The sequence below is a fragment of the Myotis lucifugus genome, unplaced genomic scaffold, assembly GCF_000147115.1.
Source record: "Myotis lucifugus unplaced genomic scaffold, Myoluc2.0 scaffold_543, whole genome shotgun sequence".
NCBI classification, from domain to species: domain Eukaryota; kingdom Metazoa; phylum Chordata; class Mammalia; order Chiroptera; family Vespertilionidae; genus Myotis; species Myotis lucifugus.
Window position 1 is genome coordinate 488,895 of NW_005871591.1, and position 19,150 is coordinate 508,044.

The 19,150-nt window shown below is 45.4% G+C and overlaps 1 protein-coding gene across 1 annotated transcript in view; it reads left to right on the forward strand.

Moving 5' to 3' along the window:
* The window catches only part of CNST (consortin, connexin sorting protein), a 73,289-nt gene extending 62,320 nt beyond the window's left edge, over positions 1-10,969 (forward strand). Inside the window, exons 11-12 of the mRNA XM_014446500.2 lie at positions 4,847-4,982; positions 8,416-10,969. Coding sequence (XP_014301986.1) covers positions 4,847-4,982; positions 8,416-8,621 — 342 coding nt within the window. The 3' untranslated portion in view covers positions 8,622-10,969. The remainder of the gene's footprint in view (positions 1-4,846; positions 4,983-8,415) is intronic.
* Positions 10,970-19,150: the final 8,181 nt, after the last annotated feature.

The window sequence follows — 19,150 nt, forward strand, 5'->3', positions numbered from 1 at the left end:
GAGGGTCAAGATGCCATTCTCCTTTTTTGATTTTAAATATTCAGGAAAAAGAAAAGATCTTCCTAAGGCTCTTCGTGCGGCAGGTGCTGGGGGCAGTGAGGGCAGGTGCTGGGGCAGTGGGGGCAGGTGCAGGGGGGAGCAATGCTGGGGGAAGTGGGGGGAGATGCTGGGGCAGTGGGGGCAGGTGCTGGGGAGCTGTGGGAGGAGGTGCTGGGGCAGTCGGGGGAGGTACTGGGGGCAGGTGCGGGAGGCAGGTGGGGGGAGGAGCCAAACTGCCTAGGACAGACAGCTTTTAATCTGAAAGAGGGCAAAATATGTTCCCCACCTTCCGTCTAAATTGACATTTACTTAGATATCCCAAGTCTACCTGTTTCACAGAACACAAAATAGGGGAAGACATACCCTGAAACTTTCTGTTGGGGAGAAAGATGACAGCCCAGAGCTGCTGTTAGTTTTGTCTTAAAGAAGCCATCGAAATAGGGTCACTTCTGTGGAGTATAGATCACGGGGGTCAGGGAAGTTAAGTGGCGTTAAGACTAGTCACCGTGAGATGCCCTTAAGGTGGGGGCTGGGACTAAGCAGTAGAGTTCATGAAATCGTGTGGGTGCCTGTTCTGTGGACCTCAGACAAAGGAAGGTCTCAGGCACAGTCCTCCCGGCTGTCCTGCCAAGAAAGGCCCTTTCGAGGGGCGGGAGTCCGGCTCCCTGACAGCAGGAAAGGCGGTCCTCCAGTAACAGGGAGGGTTCACAGGAGACAGTGGACCCGGGACTTATGTGAGTGTCACAGCGCCCCAGGTGTAACCCACAGACTGCCTGTCCCTTCCTCGTGCAGATGCCTCCTCTTGGCCTCTTTCTCAGCCGCCCTCTACCTGCTCTGGTTCACGGGTGCTCCTCTGGGTTGGCATTCTCTGGCCCAGCTCCTTTTCTTTTCCACTTTAACCTTGTGTTCATTTACATCTTTCCTGCCTCTTCCTGGACTTGTGCAGCAGCTGCCTAAACTTTCCCATACTCCTGTCATCTTCTCCCCGCAATGGTCTTCTCTTAGCTCTGTGTAAACCTGGGGTCTCGCCGAACCGGTTTGGCTCAGTGGATAGAGCGTCGGCCTGCGGACTGAAGGGTCCCGGGTTCGATTCTGGTCAAGGGGCATGTACCTTGGTTGCGGGCACATCCCCCAGTGGGAGTGGTGCAGGAGCAGCTGATCGATCTCTCTCATCGATGTTTCTAACTCTCTATCCCTCTCCCTTCTTCTCTGTTAAAAATCAATAAAATATATATTAAAAAAAAATAAACCTGGTGTCTCCCGCTGATGGCCCCAGGGCCAAGAAAGGCAATAAGAGTGAATGAAAAAGACTTAGTTGAAGCGTGAAAAGAAAAAGCTTCCACACCTTGTCTAGCGGATTCAAGCTTCATAAAACACTGCAGATGAAGCAGCACCCCCGAGGGTCCCGGACACCAACACTTGGTAAGATTGAACTTCCTCACTACGCTATTGTTTGTCTTGAAAGTCTCTTCCCTCCATGCCTTTCAACTGAAGGAAAAAGTGTGTTCAGCACGGCTCGAGATACAAAAGAGATCTCGAAACACATCTGCCTTCTATGGATCGTCTCATCGTGCTTCTATATTCGCAGCATGGAATGTAGTTAGATGATCCTATATAATAGCCTCCCAGGATGCCTGGCGTGCTGTCACCTCTGACCTTTACCTCTGTGTCGCTCTGCTCTGGGATGTGAACTCCTTTCATACGTTTACTTCCTCCCAACGCTCAAGATCTAGGTCGTGCCTTTTCAGCAGGTAGAGGGCCAAGCCCAGTGCCGGCTCATGATCAGTTCTCAGTAAATGCTAACGGCTGCCATCATTCCCTGATCACTGAAGTCCATAATGTTTATTCTCTTCGCACTACGCCTCTGAACTTCAAACAAGGGAGTGGCTTCAGCACCATTCCTCCTAAAGTCCTAGCTGTAACCTTTTCTTGTTATAGAACACACACACACACACACAGAGTCTGCACTAAATTGCAGAAGGGGAGGATCCTGTTGAATACTTTTTTGTGTTCTCAACAAAGCATACTTTACAGACTAAATAACAGCCACCTCTACACAGTAAGACTTTTTTTAAAAAATCTTTTACTGAGTTCACTTTGAAAAATAAATAACTTGAAGGGGAAAAGCTATTTGTCTGTATGTAAATTGCTTATCTGTGTATGTATTCATTTACTCAGCGTATTTATTGAGCACCTACTACCTCTGCCTCGTCCTCTTCCCCTTTGGTAACCACCATACTGTTTTCTCCTTCAATGAGTTTTTGTTTGTTCTGTTCATTCCTTTGTTGCTTTCTGTGAATAACCCACAGATGAGCTAAATAATATGATTCTTGGCCTTTTATGACACAAAAGAAATACTGCCATCTGTGACAACATGGATGCATCTTGAGAGTGTGTATCATGCTGAGCAGTAGGTCAGACAGAATAAGCAAAGTTCTAATAGTCACTAAAAGTAAGATCTTCTTCACATTAGGAAGATGGCAGGAGGTTTCATCTTGAGTTTGGTTCAAACTCTGCCAGTCGCTGCTGCAACAAGTTGAAGCATGTCATCTAGGCTCTCTAAGCTTGGCTTCTTCACCTGCAGAGGGGGCTGCTAATGCTGCATTAGAGTCATAAGGATTACATGTGACATATTATATAAATGTCTTTATGTGACATATAGTTTCACTAAATTATAGCTTAATTTTTATTTTTATTGATTTTACAGAGAAAGGTAGAGGGAGAGAGAGATAGAAACATCAATGATGAGAGAGAATCATTAATCAACTGCCTCCTGCATGCCTCACACTGGGGATAGAACCGGCAACCTGGGCATGTGCCCTTGACCGGAATCGAACCTAGGACCCTTCAGTCTGCAGGCCGACGCTCTATCCACTGAGCCAAACCAGCTAAGGCTACAGCCCATTTCTAAAGGACCAGGCAGAGGACTCACGGGGTCCTTTCAGTGCAGAAGTATAATGGAAACTTCACATGTGCTCCTGCAGTGAGATTACTGGCACTGAGGCTGTTCGTAATGGGCTAATATGACTTAGGAATGTTAAAAAAAAAAAAAGAAAACGCCTGTGGAATGTGCAGTCACTGTTGGTAAATGTACGGCTTTATTTTGTGGAGAAAATAGTCTATGAAAACCGCATTCTTTTTACATTTACTAAAAGCAGAAACGTCATCGGCAGTAGTGATGCACTCACTGAGTTAATTTCCGTTCTCCTCTTGCTCTGAAGGAAGCCATTAGGACTTGCTTCCCTCTCCGTTTCCGCGGGAGCTGGTCAAACCACTTTTCTGTGTTTGCAGGGGCTCTTAGCGTTGCTTTCTAAAGCGAGATTGGAAAGGCTGCCGCTCGCATATTTGTACTTACCATGTTAATGTCACCAAAGTCCTTTGGTTTTCTCACAAAGACGTCATCTGAAATACACATTTCCTGTAAAAAGAACAAATTGCTAACATCGATTTTGTTGTTGTTGAGATAATGGATTCTGTGGGCCCGCGTTCAGGAAAGCCCCGTAGAGGACTGTAATGAGTTGTTTGGCCCTAAAAGCCTTGAGTTATAAAAAGAACTGATAGAATCTGTAATATGTATGCCTAGCACATTATCGGGCTGGAACGGGAGCTCATATCAGTGTGTTATGCCATCGATCAGCTAAATGACATGACAAGCTTGCAGTCCTCACTCACAGTGACCTGATGCCAGCAGCCGCTGACCTCTGCAGTGTTAGGCCCACAATGCCCACCTATGCCATCACCCACGGCTGCCCAGGCAGGCGGCTGGCAGGCATCGGATCACTCTGTGAACCAGCCTGCTGCGTAGGGGACCTTGACAAGGCCTCCTGCTTCCCGGCCTGGCTCCACCAAGGATCCTTCCTCATCCTCCCTGAACTTCAGAGCCTTGTCACTCCTAAATGGCGAAGGTTTTGGTTTTTGTCTTTGTTCCCAAGTAAGGGGTTGGGTGGAGGCAGGAGAGAGGAATCCCAAGTGCAAACCAGAGGAAACAGGGAACGGGGCTGGTGGGAGATGCTAGACAGCAGCCTTTTTTGAAGGGTCAAATAGTAACTCTTTTAGACTTTGGGGTCTGTTGCAACTATTCAGTTCTGCCATGGTGGCCCAGAAGCAGCTGTAGGTGAACGGGCTGTGTCCCAATTGACTTTCATTGCATTCAAATAGGCGGAGGACCTTTGGCCGACTGGCCATGGTTTGCCATCCTGTGCACACTACCAAGTAACAAGCCCCGAGTAGCTGGCCCTGAGGGAGTCTGGAAGAGAATCTTTGGAATACACTGAGCATCGAGCATTCCTTAGCAAATGCGTCATTTCCCAGAGGAAAGGAGGGCAGCACTCATTGTGATGTTGAAAGTGGGTATCGAATACATCTTAGGTCTCATGTGTTTATTTCTTGGAAATTACCGACGAACGAAGAAAGCAGTGGTAGATTCTCAGCCTCTGTTATAAAGCAAAACCCAGCACCAATGACTAAGCAACGAGGGCTCGTGAGTGACCATTTTCCAGGGTACTGAGCAGGGAGGGGGAGCTCCGAGGCCAGGTGAAGGGGCCTGGGCTGGCCTCAGCCCGCTGCCCTGTGCTGCCTGGCCCTGAGCCAGTTCGCAGCTTCAGAGAAGCCGAGTCAGACGTGCTTGGCCGTCTTCGGCGTAGAACCGGACATATTCTGTTCGATTTTGACGATGAACTGTGATTTTAAATCCATAACGGAAATTCAAATGCCCATTGAATTGAATCAGCCTTGTTACCGTCACATGTAAAATGCCATGGATGTTTCCCACCCGGATTTAACAGGTGGTTCCTGTCTCCCCTGCCAGGTTGTTCCTGCTTCGGGACTGGTCTCCATATTAAAGAAGAGGAACGACGCCGTGGGCGACCACCCTGCCCAGATGCAGCAGAAGCCGCCCAAGCGGAGGGTGCGGTTCCAGGAGATAGACGATAACCTGGACCAGGGTGGGTACCGCTCAGCCCTGAGCCTGACACAGGGCCCTCCCAGTGTTTGCCGAGAGTGAGTCAGTGCCCGATGGAAGGTGACGGGATTTGTAAAAGGAAATGTGGGCGCGGTTGTTTTATCTTCTAGAACAGCAGTTCTCAACCTGTGGGTCGCGACCCCTTTGGCGGTCGAACGACCCTTTCACAGGGGTCGCCTAAGACCATCCTGCATATCAGATATTTACATGACGATTCATAACAGTAGCAACATGACAGTGATGAAGTAGCAACGAAAATAATGTTATGGTTGGGTCACAACATGAGGAACTGTATTTAAAGGGCCAGAAGGTTGAGAACCACTGTAGAAAGAAGCAGAGAACTGAGCTGTCATCGGTTCTTAAACAATTCCTAGGCATTGTGTTTGCTCAAATCAGTGAACCGATTGCAAAATTCAACTCCTGGCCTCCCGACCCCCCAGGCAGTGCTCGACGTTCAGAGCTCATTTCCATTTCCTTGTTTAGGGTTTCGTTGGGTTTTAGTGAGTCTGCTATTTCTGTCCGCTTTTCAGCAGCAGTTACTTGTCCTATCTCATGTGTGTGGGAAACGTTTCTGGATTACAAGTTTATTCTCTTCGGTGATTTCTTGACTCCATAGAAGGAAGTGTCTCTTAAGGGCAGCAGTTTAACACTGTGCTATTGTTGGACTTTCCTCCTGGGCCACTAGTAACTAGGTAGTTGCTAGGGTTTCCCTAAGGCAAATAAGAGTGAGTGGAAAGATAGCCAAAAACCTGTGTGTATGCTTCTCCTGTTTATAAAATAACAGTGTGCACATGTAGATATACTTGCTAAGTATGGCATAAAGTGATGGAGGTTTCTAGATTTCTACAATTAGGAGCCTTGGAAATAATCTGTTCCCACCCCTCATTTTAGCTCTGCACCTTGCTCGTAACTCTCACTTTCTCCTCCAGATAAAATGCGTAATTCTCGTTTGCTCTCATGGGCCCTGAGTGGTCCCGCTCACCAGAGGAACCCTGGGTTCAGAGCTCACATTCCCGTTTCACTTACTGGCCCTCTCATCTTAGAACAGGTCACTTCGCCTGTGCTCAGTAGCTACGTGTGCCTCTACACAGTGTTTCAACACATATAGATAAAGCAAATACATGTTTATAGGTAAACTATTTATATGACTAGGAAGGAAAATATGGAAAGATACATAGATTATTAACATAGATAAGGTGATAGTAGGGATTCATGCCAAAAGAAGAAAAGATGGTAAAAATACTGACCTGACAAAACACACACACACAAGACTGATATGATCTGTATTTGTATAAAATGTATTTGCATATCTGCTATCTATATAAAACCCTAATATGCAAATCAACCAAATGGTGGAATAACCCATCACTATGACGTGCACTGACCATCAGGGGGCAGAGACTCAACACAGGAGCTGCCTCCAGCCCACAGGCCCCGACCAGCAGTGGCAGCGGGGGGGCGGGGCTGGCGAGCAGGCAGCGCCAGGCCAACCAAAGCAGGTGCCAGTGGGGGCCCCCTGGTGACCCCGCCGGTTGCCCTGCAGATCAGCCCTGATCGCCAGCCAGGCCTAGGAACCCTACCCTTGCACAAATTTCGTGCACTGGGCCTCTAGTATACATATAAACTATTAAATCTATTTAACTACTAAAATCTATTAAACTATAAATTTGTAAATCACAGAACAATATGATAACATAATCCTATTTATGTAAAAATCCTGAAACCCTCTGTGTTTGATCTGGAAGGATACACACCAAAATCACCAGTGTTCGCCTCTGGGACAGGGGTGTGATTGGGTAAGAGAGAAAGGGAGGGTCTCTTAGACTTAGGTATTTGAATTTTCACAGGAAATAATATATCCACATATGACTGTAAAGCCCTCTCAATATAATTTGCTAATGATGAGAAAACTCAGACAGTAATGAAGAGTATAAGTTCTTTTTTCATTGGTTTCCCCCGAGTATTGATTGAAGTTTCTTATTATCCTTTTGAGACACATTCCCTATATGCATCTGCAAATGTGCTATATACACTGACATGTGTGCCTTTTTTTTTTTAACACAGGTGGGTTCATTATGTACTATTATGTCACTTAATTTATTGATCTTGGACATCTTCCTATGAAAGAACATATTAATTTACTTCATACAATTGCATAGTATTCCATTATATGAATGTTCCATACTTTAACTGCTCCATTGTAACTGAAACGATTAGGCTCTCCTCAACTTTTTGTTGTTACAAACATGCCTGTAAATATGATACAGTGTGCTGTGCGGATTTGTAGGCTAATTCCTGGAAGTGATGTGCTGGGCTAAATGACCTGAGGCAGCCTGGTCTACACCTGTTGTCCCAGCATTGTCTTCAGTTAACATTCTTTTTCACTCTCAAAAGTGTCCCAATATGGCCCTAGCTGGTTTAGCTCAGTGGATAGAGCGTCAGCCTGTGGACTGAAGGATCCCGAGTTTGATTCTGGTCAAGGCACATGCTCCGGTTGTGGGCTCGATTCCCAGTAGGGGGCATGCAGGAGGCAGTCGATCAATGATACTCTCTCATCAATGATACACCATCATGCTGATTATAAAACTTTTTAGTCCTTTCTAAATATTTTTAAATTTTCCTTTAATAATGAATATAGGCCATGAAGATGGCCTATATTTCTTCAATATAGAAAGACTGACATGGGCATTTTCATTAAAATCCAACCTGCCAGCCTGGCCTGCGTGGCTCAGTGGTTGAGCATGGACCCAGGAACCAGGAGGTCACTGTTTGATTTCCGGTCAGTGAGGGCGTGCAGGAGGCAGCCAATCAATGATTCTCTCTCATCATTGATGTTTCTGTCTCTCTCCCCTGTCCCTCTCTGAAATCAATAAAAATATTTTTTAAACTGCCGAGTTATTAAGCAAAATACAAAGAAATCACTGTGTTAGCTAGAACTTCACGATTCCACTAAACAATAAGAATGAAATTGAGTATTAAGATGCGAGAGTGATCCCTCCCAAAGTCGTTTTTTATTGTTTAATGCCAAATTGACGTTGCTTTAAGGTGGTCCCATGATGCGAGCGCCAAGATACTGTAATAGTGAGGCTATAATGTGTATCTAAACAATGCTGTGAGCACATCAAAGAAGCACTGCCTTTCGCTTTCCTTCTTTGTTCATGGGAGTGATCACATTCATGGTGCAGGGGAGCTGCTGTCACACTGAGCGTGGACAGGCACAGGAGCGTGGACAGGCACAGGAGCGTGTCCTGTACGGCAACTAATCAGCAGGGCCCTGTAGAGCGGAGGCGCCTGGCTTGGCGTCCGTGCCTCTGTCCGAGAGGACTATTAGGAACACCTGTCTCTTAATCGGAGAAGGCCGTGGGCGCGCGGATTTTCCGTTCGGGCCACTGAACCTCCCTCTGTTCTGTTTGCAGATGAAGCTGGGAGTGGCTCCTGCATTTTGCTGGTCTTGCTGTGCGTCGCCACGGTTCTGCTCAGCGTGGGAGGAACCGCCCTGTACTGCGCTTTCGGGGACCTGGACTCGCCCGTGTGCACGGACTTCGCCGACAACGTGGACTTCTACTACACGAAGCTGCTGCGGGGCGTGGCGGAGCTGAAGCACTGGGTCCGCCTCTCCTAGCGCAGCAGCGAGGGCCCCAGGGGAACTCACTCTCTAGGCGGCTCTGATTTGGGGGGTTGTGTACCGCGCCCCGCCCCGTGAGGAGCCGCGGACGTCAGCAACTGCAGCTTCAGCAGGCGGCCCAGGGAACCTGCGCGTCGTGGGGCAGGAATGGCCTGGCCAGCCTCCTCGCGGCCGCCTCCGCGGGCTGCTGCGCTGCGTTAAACGGGAGTGTTGCAGCCACGCGTCCTTAGCTTCTTGTCAAGCTGACACTTAATGACACTTGGTTTCCACTAGTTGGTCCAAAGACGTCGCTTCCAGCCATCACGCAATAAGTGTGGGTGTGATCGAAAGGAGGTACCGATGTGTCCATGTCTTTTTTCAGTTGGCCTGGAGCGCTGTGTAAGCAAGGCTTTGCGCGTCATTGACACGTTCTGGTCTCCGTTTGTGGAATGGTTGGGTGCACATGCGTGTTTGCGTGGGTGCGTGCATGTGTTTCAGTTAATCATGAGCAAATACCCAACGCAAAATAACAAAAAAATGACCTTTATTCTTTTAACTTGACTATAGATGTGCAGGCACAAATCTTTAGAGCAGGTTTCACTGTGGAACCGAGGAGATGTAGAGATGTTGGCCCTGGAAGGAGGAGCTGTGACAGATCTGCAGCAATTGATTAACAAGCCAGGAATTAACTACAGACCTGGAGGTAACATTCAAGAGCTCCCTCTGAGTCTCAGGCAGGCCGTTTCAGCATGGATTCGAGGCCTCGTGGAGTATGATGAATGCTGGACGCAATTCAGCAAACGCTTACTGAGCACCTATTAGGTTCTGAGTCTAAGAACTGAAATACAAAGATAATGAGATACCAGTTCCTGCCCTAGAGGTTTTCATTCTGGCCTTGTGTTAAACAGATACTTTGGCAAATGAAATTAAATCACCGTACAACTCAGTGTTAGCAGGTCATGCGTTCAGAGGTTTGAACGTGCATTCATGTCACAGGCTCGAGTTAGTCCTTTTATGGGGTCATTAAGCAGAAAGTCAATCATGTCTTAAATAAGCAAATGTCTGAATTTTGTTTAAATCTGTCAGTTACGCGGCATTTCCTTTTCTGAGGTCTATCATTTACGAAGCCTTGCTGTGGCTTTTTATAACATAGGCAGCATTTTAAAAGAAACAGAACATGAATTATAGTTTTTTAGCGAGTGATCATTACTTCATGTTTTTCTGTCAGAATCACGTGAAAGAAAAAGGGAGAAGTTACTTCCTAGTTGTTACTGGCTGGTACAGTACCCCTTCATGTTCTGCTTATTTATTTAGATTATGTGAATTTTGAAGGGCTTTTTATATGTGATGAAAGTGTGTTTTTGAGCATGCATTCGGTTTTCCCAATGTAGATATTTAATTACTGTGTACTTAGTATTTTGATTTCCTATAAATTCAGTGTCTCATGTTTTTAGGCTTGTTTCTTTTTAAATTGATGTTTGATTTTCACTCATAATACTGTTTGACTTGTCTCATGTCACCATAAACTAATATTTTCAAGGATTATAGATCAAAGATATTTATTTAGAAGTATACAAGATACTGAAATTTAGATTCCTTATACTTAAGGCTGATTTTATTAGAAGGTTATTTTAATGTTCTATTATAAATTTTAAGAATTTGTATTCAAACTGTATGTAAAATATGTAAATGTCAACGGTACTATGTTAGATGGTTCTATAAAAGACATTCACCAAGTCTGCCATGAGGGGCGCCCCCGTCATGGACAACCCTCTTCCGTTTCTCCCTCTTGGTTCCTAGTTATGAGAATTTGATGAGTCTGATTTCTGACGGTTTTATGTGAAGATAAATCAAAACTTCCTCCTGCTCTCCCCTTTGAGTCGCTATGGAAGTCCTACGTACCCCGAGTGTCTCATTTGCCTGGAGGCGCCAGGGCCTCTACTCCACACTGAAGGTTTCCTGGAAACCTTGACGCTGAGCAGAGAGGACTGAGGTGACACCTGGGTCCTCGGGGGTCCAGTGGAGTCTCAGAGGAACCAGGTGTGTCCTCAGGCTTCCCGGGGAGGGTGAGGTGAGCTCAGGAGCTCAGTGTGGTGATGTCTTGACTTAAAATGGGCATGAAAATCGCGACTGGAACCAGTAGGGCCCCGCTTAAAACGTGACAGTCATTCATTGCATGAAGTGGAGTCATTCCATCTGGTGGTGAAAGCATTGTGATCGCACATGTGAGAACTCACCCAGCTTTACCCTGATGTGATCTTTCCTGCCATGTGAAAGTTCGGACAACTGCTTGTAACTACTCTTCCTTCAGAACTGTATTGGAGGGTGACCTGTTAAGCTTGTAATTTAAAATCTTCACCAACAAAGTGTCTCAGAGCGTTTCTTTGGGTCCGGGGTGCTGGGAAACACTGCTTCAAAGTAAAATCCTTCAGAAGTTGGCCTGGCCCCACAGGAGACAGCGGTCTGTTTCGGGAAGTCCAGTAGGTCCCCTCCTAAGGGCTCCTGCTCTCAAAGGCCCTCCCGGTCTGCCTGGCATGGTAGCTGGAAGTTGCTCTAGAAATCCATTCCTTTTCAAATAAATAAATAAGTAATCCACTCCTTTAGATTTAAAAATCCGAGTCCTCAGGAGGTTTCCTTTACGCTGTGAATGTGTGTATTATGCGGAGAGGACTTGAAGGGAGGATATGGGGGAAAGGGGTAGGAACTGAGAGGTAAAGAGAGAAGGTGGGACAGAACAAGCCCTTTAGCTATTAACCTGTTCGGCTAAAGCTGGCTTTGTGGCATTTACTCCCAGTCCATAGGGAGACTGAATTTTTGTCTTCCCATTCACATGACATAGGTAATTATATTTGGGTTCATTTCTATTGGCTCAGTTCATGTTAACCCACCCTGTGTCCTTCTTTCTGCAGCGTGATAGAGTTTTCACGTTTATTCCTCTGATGCTTAATCAGCGAGCACACAGTCCCTCAAGTCCAGGTCTTGTAACTCCAAAATCCAGTGCTGGGCCCATTGTATCATGTTGCCTCATCCTCAGAAAGAGTTAGTGACCTGGGGTCTGTCTGGTACTGTCTGCTATTCTAACAACTTCAAAGAGAATTATTGAGCTTCATGTCCTAAGCTACTGAGCTGAAAACTTCCTTAAGGAATTCTAGTAAAAGGTAGACACCCCTGAGTTCAGGCACCGAGTTCAAGCCCGTGGACATCTCTCCCCCTGGTTCTGGAGAGCGTTACCCCCTGACTCACAGGTTCACGAGGCAAGACACCCATCGTGTGTTGAAGATGCATTTGACACTGCCCTCCAGCAGCGATTTTCAACCTTGTTCACCTCACGGCACATAAAGTAATTACTGAAATTCGGCAGCACACCAAAAAGCATATTTCTTGACGATCTGACACAAAAAAGGGTATAATTTTTATTGATTTACAAAAATACATATAATAATAGTAATTACGCTTTTTGCTCCAAAGTGGCCTTTTTTAAAATCTGGTGCCTCTACTTGTATAGAAGGATTTCTGGTACCAAGAATTAACCAGTCAGACGCAGCCTTATTATGTGATGTGTCCAATAAGATTCAACTCTTATTAAATGATCTATATATTTATGGTTCAATGCAAGGCATTCACACCTGGACAGCTATTGTTGTGCTGGCTGCTGTCATTTTTTTGTTTGACAATCTAATGGAACAGAGTTGGTGCCCTGGCTAAAGAGTGAGGCATTGCATGTGTTAAAAACTGGCTCCTGGTTGCAAAGCGCTGCACTGCATCAGCTGTTTACCCTGGGGATCGTGTGGTCAACGGGAGCTGTGGCTGGCCACCCCTGCCCAGCACCAGGAGGGAGTATCGTAGGGCATATCACTAACCTGAGAAAAGATCAAATTCAAAATTTGAAGTACAGTTTCTCCTGAAGGGGTGTCACTTTCACGCCATCATAAAGTCAAAAACATCTAAATCTAACCATCGTAAGTCAGAGACCATCTGTATATAATACCAAAGAATTACAAGAATGCTACCAAAGCTAATAAATGAATTCAGCGAGGTTGTAGGGTACAAGATCAACACACGAAAATCAGTTGTGTTTCTAAACAGCAACTGACATTCTGGAAGGGAAATTGAGGCAATTTCATTCACAATAGACTCTCAAAGAATAAATTTAACCAAGGAGAAGACTTGTACACTAAAAGCTACAAAAATTGCTGCGAAAAATTAAAGTATATCTAAATGAATGGAAATCTAGCCTGTGTTTATGGATAGGAAGACAATACACAGTGGGGCAAATGTAGGTTAACAGTCATGAGTACTCAAAACACAAGACTTTGTTCTTGTATTACTTTTCATTAGTTATTGTCTTACTTTCCATATGAACAATTGTAAACCTACTCTTGCCTCGCCCTGTATTGTTAAAATGTCAGTACTCCTCAGAGACCTCTAGATTGAAGCAGTCCCTATCAAAATCCCAACACCCTTTTTTTACTTTCTACAGAAATGAAAAAACTGATTATCAAATTTATATGGCATTGCAAGGGGACCCAAATAGCCAAAATAGTCTTGAAAAAAAAAAAAGCCATATATGGAGGACTTAGATTTCTCCATCTCAAACCTTACTACAAAGCTACAGTAATCAAAAGAGTATGACACTAACATCAAGATAGACATATAGACCAAAGGGATAGAATTGAGAGTCCACAGTTAAGCTCATTTGTCTTTGGCTGGTCGATTTTTGATGATGGTGCAAAAGAATGAAATTGGACCCCTGCCTCATACCATATACAAAAATGAATGCAAAATGGATGCATGAGCCTGGCTGCTGTGGCCTACTGCTTGAGCATCGACCTATGAATCAGGAGGCCAGGGTTCAATTCCCAGTCAGGGCACATGCCTGGGTTGCAGGCTGGATCCCCAGTGTGGGGCATGCAGGAAGCAGCCAATCAATGATTATCTCTCATCATTGATGTTTCTATCTCTCCCATTCCCTTCCTCTCTGAAATCAATAAAAATAAATATTTTTTAAATGGATGAATGACTACCCTGGCTGGTGAGCTCAGTGGTTAGAGCATCGGCCTGGCACTACAGGGTCTTGAGTTAGATTCCCAGTCAAGGGTATGTACCTGGGTTTTGATTTGCTCCCCAGTCCCAGTTGGGGCACGTGGGGCAACCAGTCAATGTCTCTCTCACATCGATGTTTCTGTCTCTAACTCTCCCTCTCCCTTCCTCCCATCCCTCTGAAAAAGCAATGGGAAAAAAAAATATCTTCAGGTGAGGATTAACGAAAAAAATTATTTTAAATGGATTGAAGACCTAAGTATGAACTACAGTAAACCCATAAAACTCTTAGAAAACATAAGGGTAAATCTTCATGACTATGCATTTGGCAATGGATTCTTAGATAGAACACCACAAACACAAGCAACAAAAGAAAAAAATAGGTAAATTAGGTTTCATCAAAACTTTTTAAAAATTTGGGTATCAAAGGAAACTATCAGGAAAATGAAAAAACAACTAATAGAATGGGAGGAAAATTTTGCAAATTAAACATCTGATAAGGCTTTAATAGTCAGAATACATAAAGAACTTCTAGAATTCAATAAAAAGAAAAACAACCCAATGCAAAAATGTGCAGAGGACTTGAATACACATATCTCCAAGAAGATATGCAAAGTTTTGAAAATATAATATGGTGATAATTGCACAACATCATGAATGTACTTAATCCCACTGAATTGTACACTTAAAATGGTTAAAGTGGCAACTTTTATGTTACACATATTTCAGCACATACATCTACATACATACAAAAAACTGACACTCCCCAGTGTTGTTGAGGCTGGGGAACAACCAAATTCTCATGGGCAACTAGTGCGACTGAAATGTTACCAGCACTTTGGAAACAGCTTGTCCGTTTCTTATAAATGTAACTGCCCACCTGCTGCGTGACCCAGCAATCCCCCACCTCGCTTTACCCATAGCAGCCAGAAAATGGAAACACCCCACTCCCTTCCTTATCACCATTGAAGCCTATTTAACAGTAAAAAAGAACAAACTATGGATACACAAGTGACATAAATGAATCTCAAAACAATCATTCTCAGTGAAAGAAACCAGGAAGAAAGAGTACATAATGTATGTTTCCATTTATAAAAAACGTTAGAAAATGTCAATCCATTCATAGTGACAGAAACAGATCCGTGGTCCCCTGAGCAGCAAAGGATGGTGGGAAGATGGTCATGGGCGACTTTTGGGATTGATGGAAATGTATCTTGAATGCAGTCATATTTCATGGGTAGACACATCTTTCAAAATGCATTGAGTTGGACACTTTATATAAATGCAGCTGTATACATAAATGATACCTCAATAAAATTGTTGTTTTTAAAAAGTAAGTTCAGCCCTGGCTGGTTTGGCTCAGTGGATAGAGCGTCGGCCTGCGAACTGAAAGGTCCCAGGTTTGATTCCGGTCAAGGGCACATGCCCGGGTTGTGGGCTCGATCCCCAGTGGGGGCCTTACAGGAGGCAGCCGATCCATGATTCTCTCTCATCATGGATGTTTCTATCTCTCTCTCCCTCTTCCTTCCTCTCTGAAACCAATGAAAATAAATTAATTAATTAATTAAAATCTAATAAAAGAGAAACATGCAAATTGACCATACCTTCACTACGCCCCAAGTCACACCCACCGGCCAATTAGAGTGACTATATGCAAATTAACCCAACCAAGATGGCGGCTGGCAGCCACGGAACTGGAGCAAGCAGGAGGCTTGGTTGCCCCGGCGATGGAGGAAGCCAAGCTTCCCGCCTGCCCTGGCCGGCTGTGGCCTCCACTAAAGGCAACAAAGTTTCAATTATAGAAGATAAATAAATCCCAGATACCTGCTTCTAGCCAGCCTCCACTTACTGGCCTGTACTATTTGATTAAATTTTTTTTTAATATTTCTTTTCTCCTTTTTATTTTATACATAACCTTTTTAAATTTCACATTTTCAAACTAGCCTTTAAACCTTCTTTCTATGTCCTTTAGAAATGCATAACTATGTTCAGACTTTCTATTTCAAACAGGCTTTTCCCAGTTTTCTACAGTTGAGGTTTTGTGCCACCTCTGACATGGGCATGGTCACACAGGCCTGCACGACAGTATACAGGCTGCCAACTGTCAGCTGTCTTTCAACAGAGACCAAAACCTGATGGGCACTCTTCCCTGCCCAGTTGGGCAGCTGCCCTCTTGGCAGCCAGACACTCTCTACTCTTGGGGTTCACCCCACACAGTCCCCTTCCAGGATAGCCAACATACATTCAAACCTGCAAGAGAATCAAAGGTCAATATAACATATCAATACAATGAAACATAATATTGGCATCATGGCCGCTTCAGGCAGCCAAATACTCCGCTACTAAACATGAGATATGGCAGGGCTAATCAAACATTTTAGGGAGGTGACTAAAGTCCACTCTTTGACCTTTCTATATAAGGTAAAATCGTCCTTGTCTTTCTGAAGCCATGTCTATGAAGATGCAGGCATCATCTGAGTCTATTATACAATTTTCTGCAGGTATAGTCCTTTTCAAGTTGGGTTGAGTCCTGGGGTCGTGAACTTCTTTACCCATATCGAGTCCCCAGGCTGGAAAAGGATGTACAGAGTCCAAGGTGGCACTGGCAGGGCATCTCGAACAAGCTTATGGGTGGCTTGTAATTTCTGTAAGAGATCATGTCCAAGTAAGGGGTACAGGCATTCTGGCATGACTAGAAATGAATGAGTTACCGTGTTCTTTCTGAGGTCCACAGTCCTCTTTGATGTCCAAGGAAAAAGGCAGTTTGTCCGGTGGCTCCTAGAACTGGTGTCTTCTTAGATGTTACTGGTTCCATTGGCTCTGTTGAAAGGACAGAACAGGACTGATAGCTGTGTCCTTAATCCCTCTTCCAAGAAAAAGCCGCAGAATGTATCAGTTACTCAGCCTGCCCTTAACTCAGTCAATGGGAAAGTGGGGAAAACTAGCCCAAGGCCAAGAGTATGCTAGCCACCCCCCTGTCTTTGTGTAACCAGACCCTAACTGCACCCTGCCCTTGCGTCACTAGCCCCCGACCCTCACTCAACCAACCGGAATCGACCAAATCAGTGGTCAGAGTGTGCCCCCACCCCCCAACCCCAAGCCCTATAAATTCTTTGTTCTCTTGGAACTCAGGGCTCTCTCTTGCATCCAGTAATGGAGGCAGGAGGGGGACCAAGTCCCAGGCTTGAATAAAAGACCCTTTGCTTTTGCATCGGAAAAGGCTCCCTGGTCGTGGATTATTGGGGACCCCGAACTCTGGGCATAACACTGTCAAGACTGAATAGGTTGCTCCAGAATACACCAGAAAACTAACCAGGGGTTCTATTTATTTATAAATATTTTTAAATCTACTCCAGAATTCCAAAATTTTAACTCAACACAGAAATATCAGAGCAAATCAAAGTCTCTAGTAAACAAACAGACAGAAATTTTGTTGGGTGGGCCGATTCCACCTCTGACAGGGGAGCAAACACCCTTTGGGAAAAGAACCCCAGCGGCCGCTTGGGCGTTTGCTATCGGTCAGAGCATTCAGCCTTAAATTAAACATTTTTTTTTCGTAGACATCCATATTTACATGAACAAATATTTATACCTAAGTAGACATATAAACATTAAATAAACATTCACATTTACACCCTTTTAGTGAACCAGTACTTTTACAGTCTTGGGAACTTTGGCAGATAACAGGAACACTGCCCAAGTCCCCTGATGGGGGCCTGACAAGAACAGATGTGGAGGCCTTTGGCTGGAGGGTATAAAGCAGGGGTGGGCAAACTTTTTGACTCGAGGGCCACAATGGGTTCTTAAACTGGACCGGAGGGCCGGAACAAAAGCATGGATGGAGTGTTTGTGTGAACTAATATAAATTCAAAGTAAACATCATTACATAAAAAGGTACGGTCTTTTTTTTTTTTTTTTTTAGTTTTATTCATTTCAAACGGGCCGTAGTTTGCCCACGGCTGGTATAAAGTCTCCATTCTTCCTCTCTTGGCACTGCTAAGGACAGGATCATTGGAGAGGTCTCTTCACCTAGGCAAGGCTGTGCTGAGCCATCTGGGGCAAAAGTGGTTTCTGCTTCCATTAGAGGGACCAGGTCAACTGGTAAATATAGGAATTCATGAACCACCTGGTGGCCGCCTAACGGACATCGGCGGGGGTGGCAGAACAGTCTGCAGCTGTGGTCCCGGTGACTTCCTGTCCTGAGAGGGGAGCTACCTTCTGAGTAACTACCCAGTGCTCTGCCGCTGTATCAACCATAAAGTTCACAGTCTGGCCCCCGATCTTCATTTTGACCATTGGCTCATGGGGGCCCAGTTGGAAAAAGCCCAGTCTGTCCTAGTCAGAGTCAGCTGTTGCCAGTCTGAGGAGGTCTGCCTCAGGCGGCTCTGGCCAATAGCGGCTGGGTGGTTTGGATGGCCTTGCCAGCTTCTTCTGGCCTGCTTCTGCCCTGCCTGCCTCTTCACTCCTGCTACTAAACTTTACTCTGTCCCTTCTTACACACGCAGAACTGGACCCAAGGCAGCGAGGTTTGAGCAATTTTAAAATTTCTTAACATATATTTTATCATTCATGTTGCATGGAGGGACCGGGTTGGCTCCTCCTGAATAAAAGAACTAATCAAAATAAGGCTTATTTTCTAACTTCATTTGTCCCTGGGTGTGGACAACAAATGACACTAATCAGATTGACATAAACGATTTAACCTTTGTTTAGGGAGGCAAATGCAAAGCATTTACTCCCAAGTGTCATTGGTTTAGGGAAGATAGGATTTCTGCTCAGTTTCCCTATTCTACTTGTCCCAGCTCACTGGTCTATTATGCATTCAATTTTCTTAAAATGTATTCTGGCACAGGAGAAAGTTGTTTTGCTGTACACAGGTAGCTTAACCCCTATATAACTGGGCTTGGACCTCTGCCCATCAAACTTCGGTCTATAAGTTCAATATGCAGCCTCCAGTTCTCCTATCCCAACGAGGTTTCGGCCAGTCTCTGAGTCAGACTCCTCCTCTCTTGGAGAATTTCAAAGTCCTGATGGCTCCCAGGTCCAGGGAGAGTGCCCTTTTGTTAACCCTTAGGGCCCTGCTTTCTCGCCTTTCTACCAGTTCCCTTTGTGGCAGAGCAGCAACCAGGCCTCTTTCAAGGGAGTGCACTAGAAGGGGATGTCAGCCCCTCCTGTGAGCCAGCTGCTCTGCCTAGGGTCTCCCCAGGGGCCCGGCCAGAGTGTCCCCCAGCAAATCCCAGAAGCCGCTGCCCTTTCGCAGTGGTATGGACTCAAGCAGGGGGTTCAGGAGCTGGGCGGCGACGGTGGCGTTGATGGCCTGGCTCTCAGGGGCTGAGTCTGCCTAGCAAAACAGTTCTAAATCACCAGGGCGGCTGCGGACTTTAGCTTTGTTCCTCCTCCGCTTTTCTAGCGGTCTGCTAACAGACCGAGGCCCTTGACTCATCCTAGGCCGACTGCTTTCCCTGACAGAGGCGACCTCGAGACCATCAGAAATCCAGTAACATTCA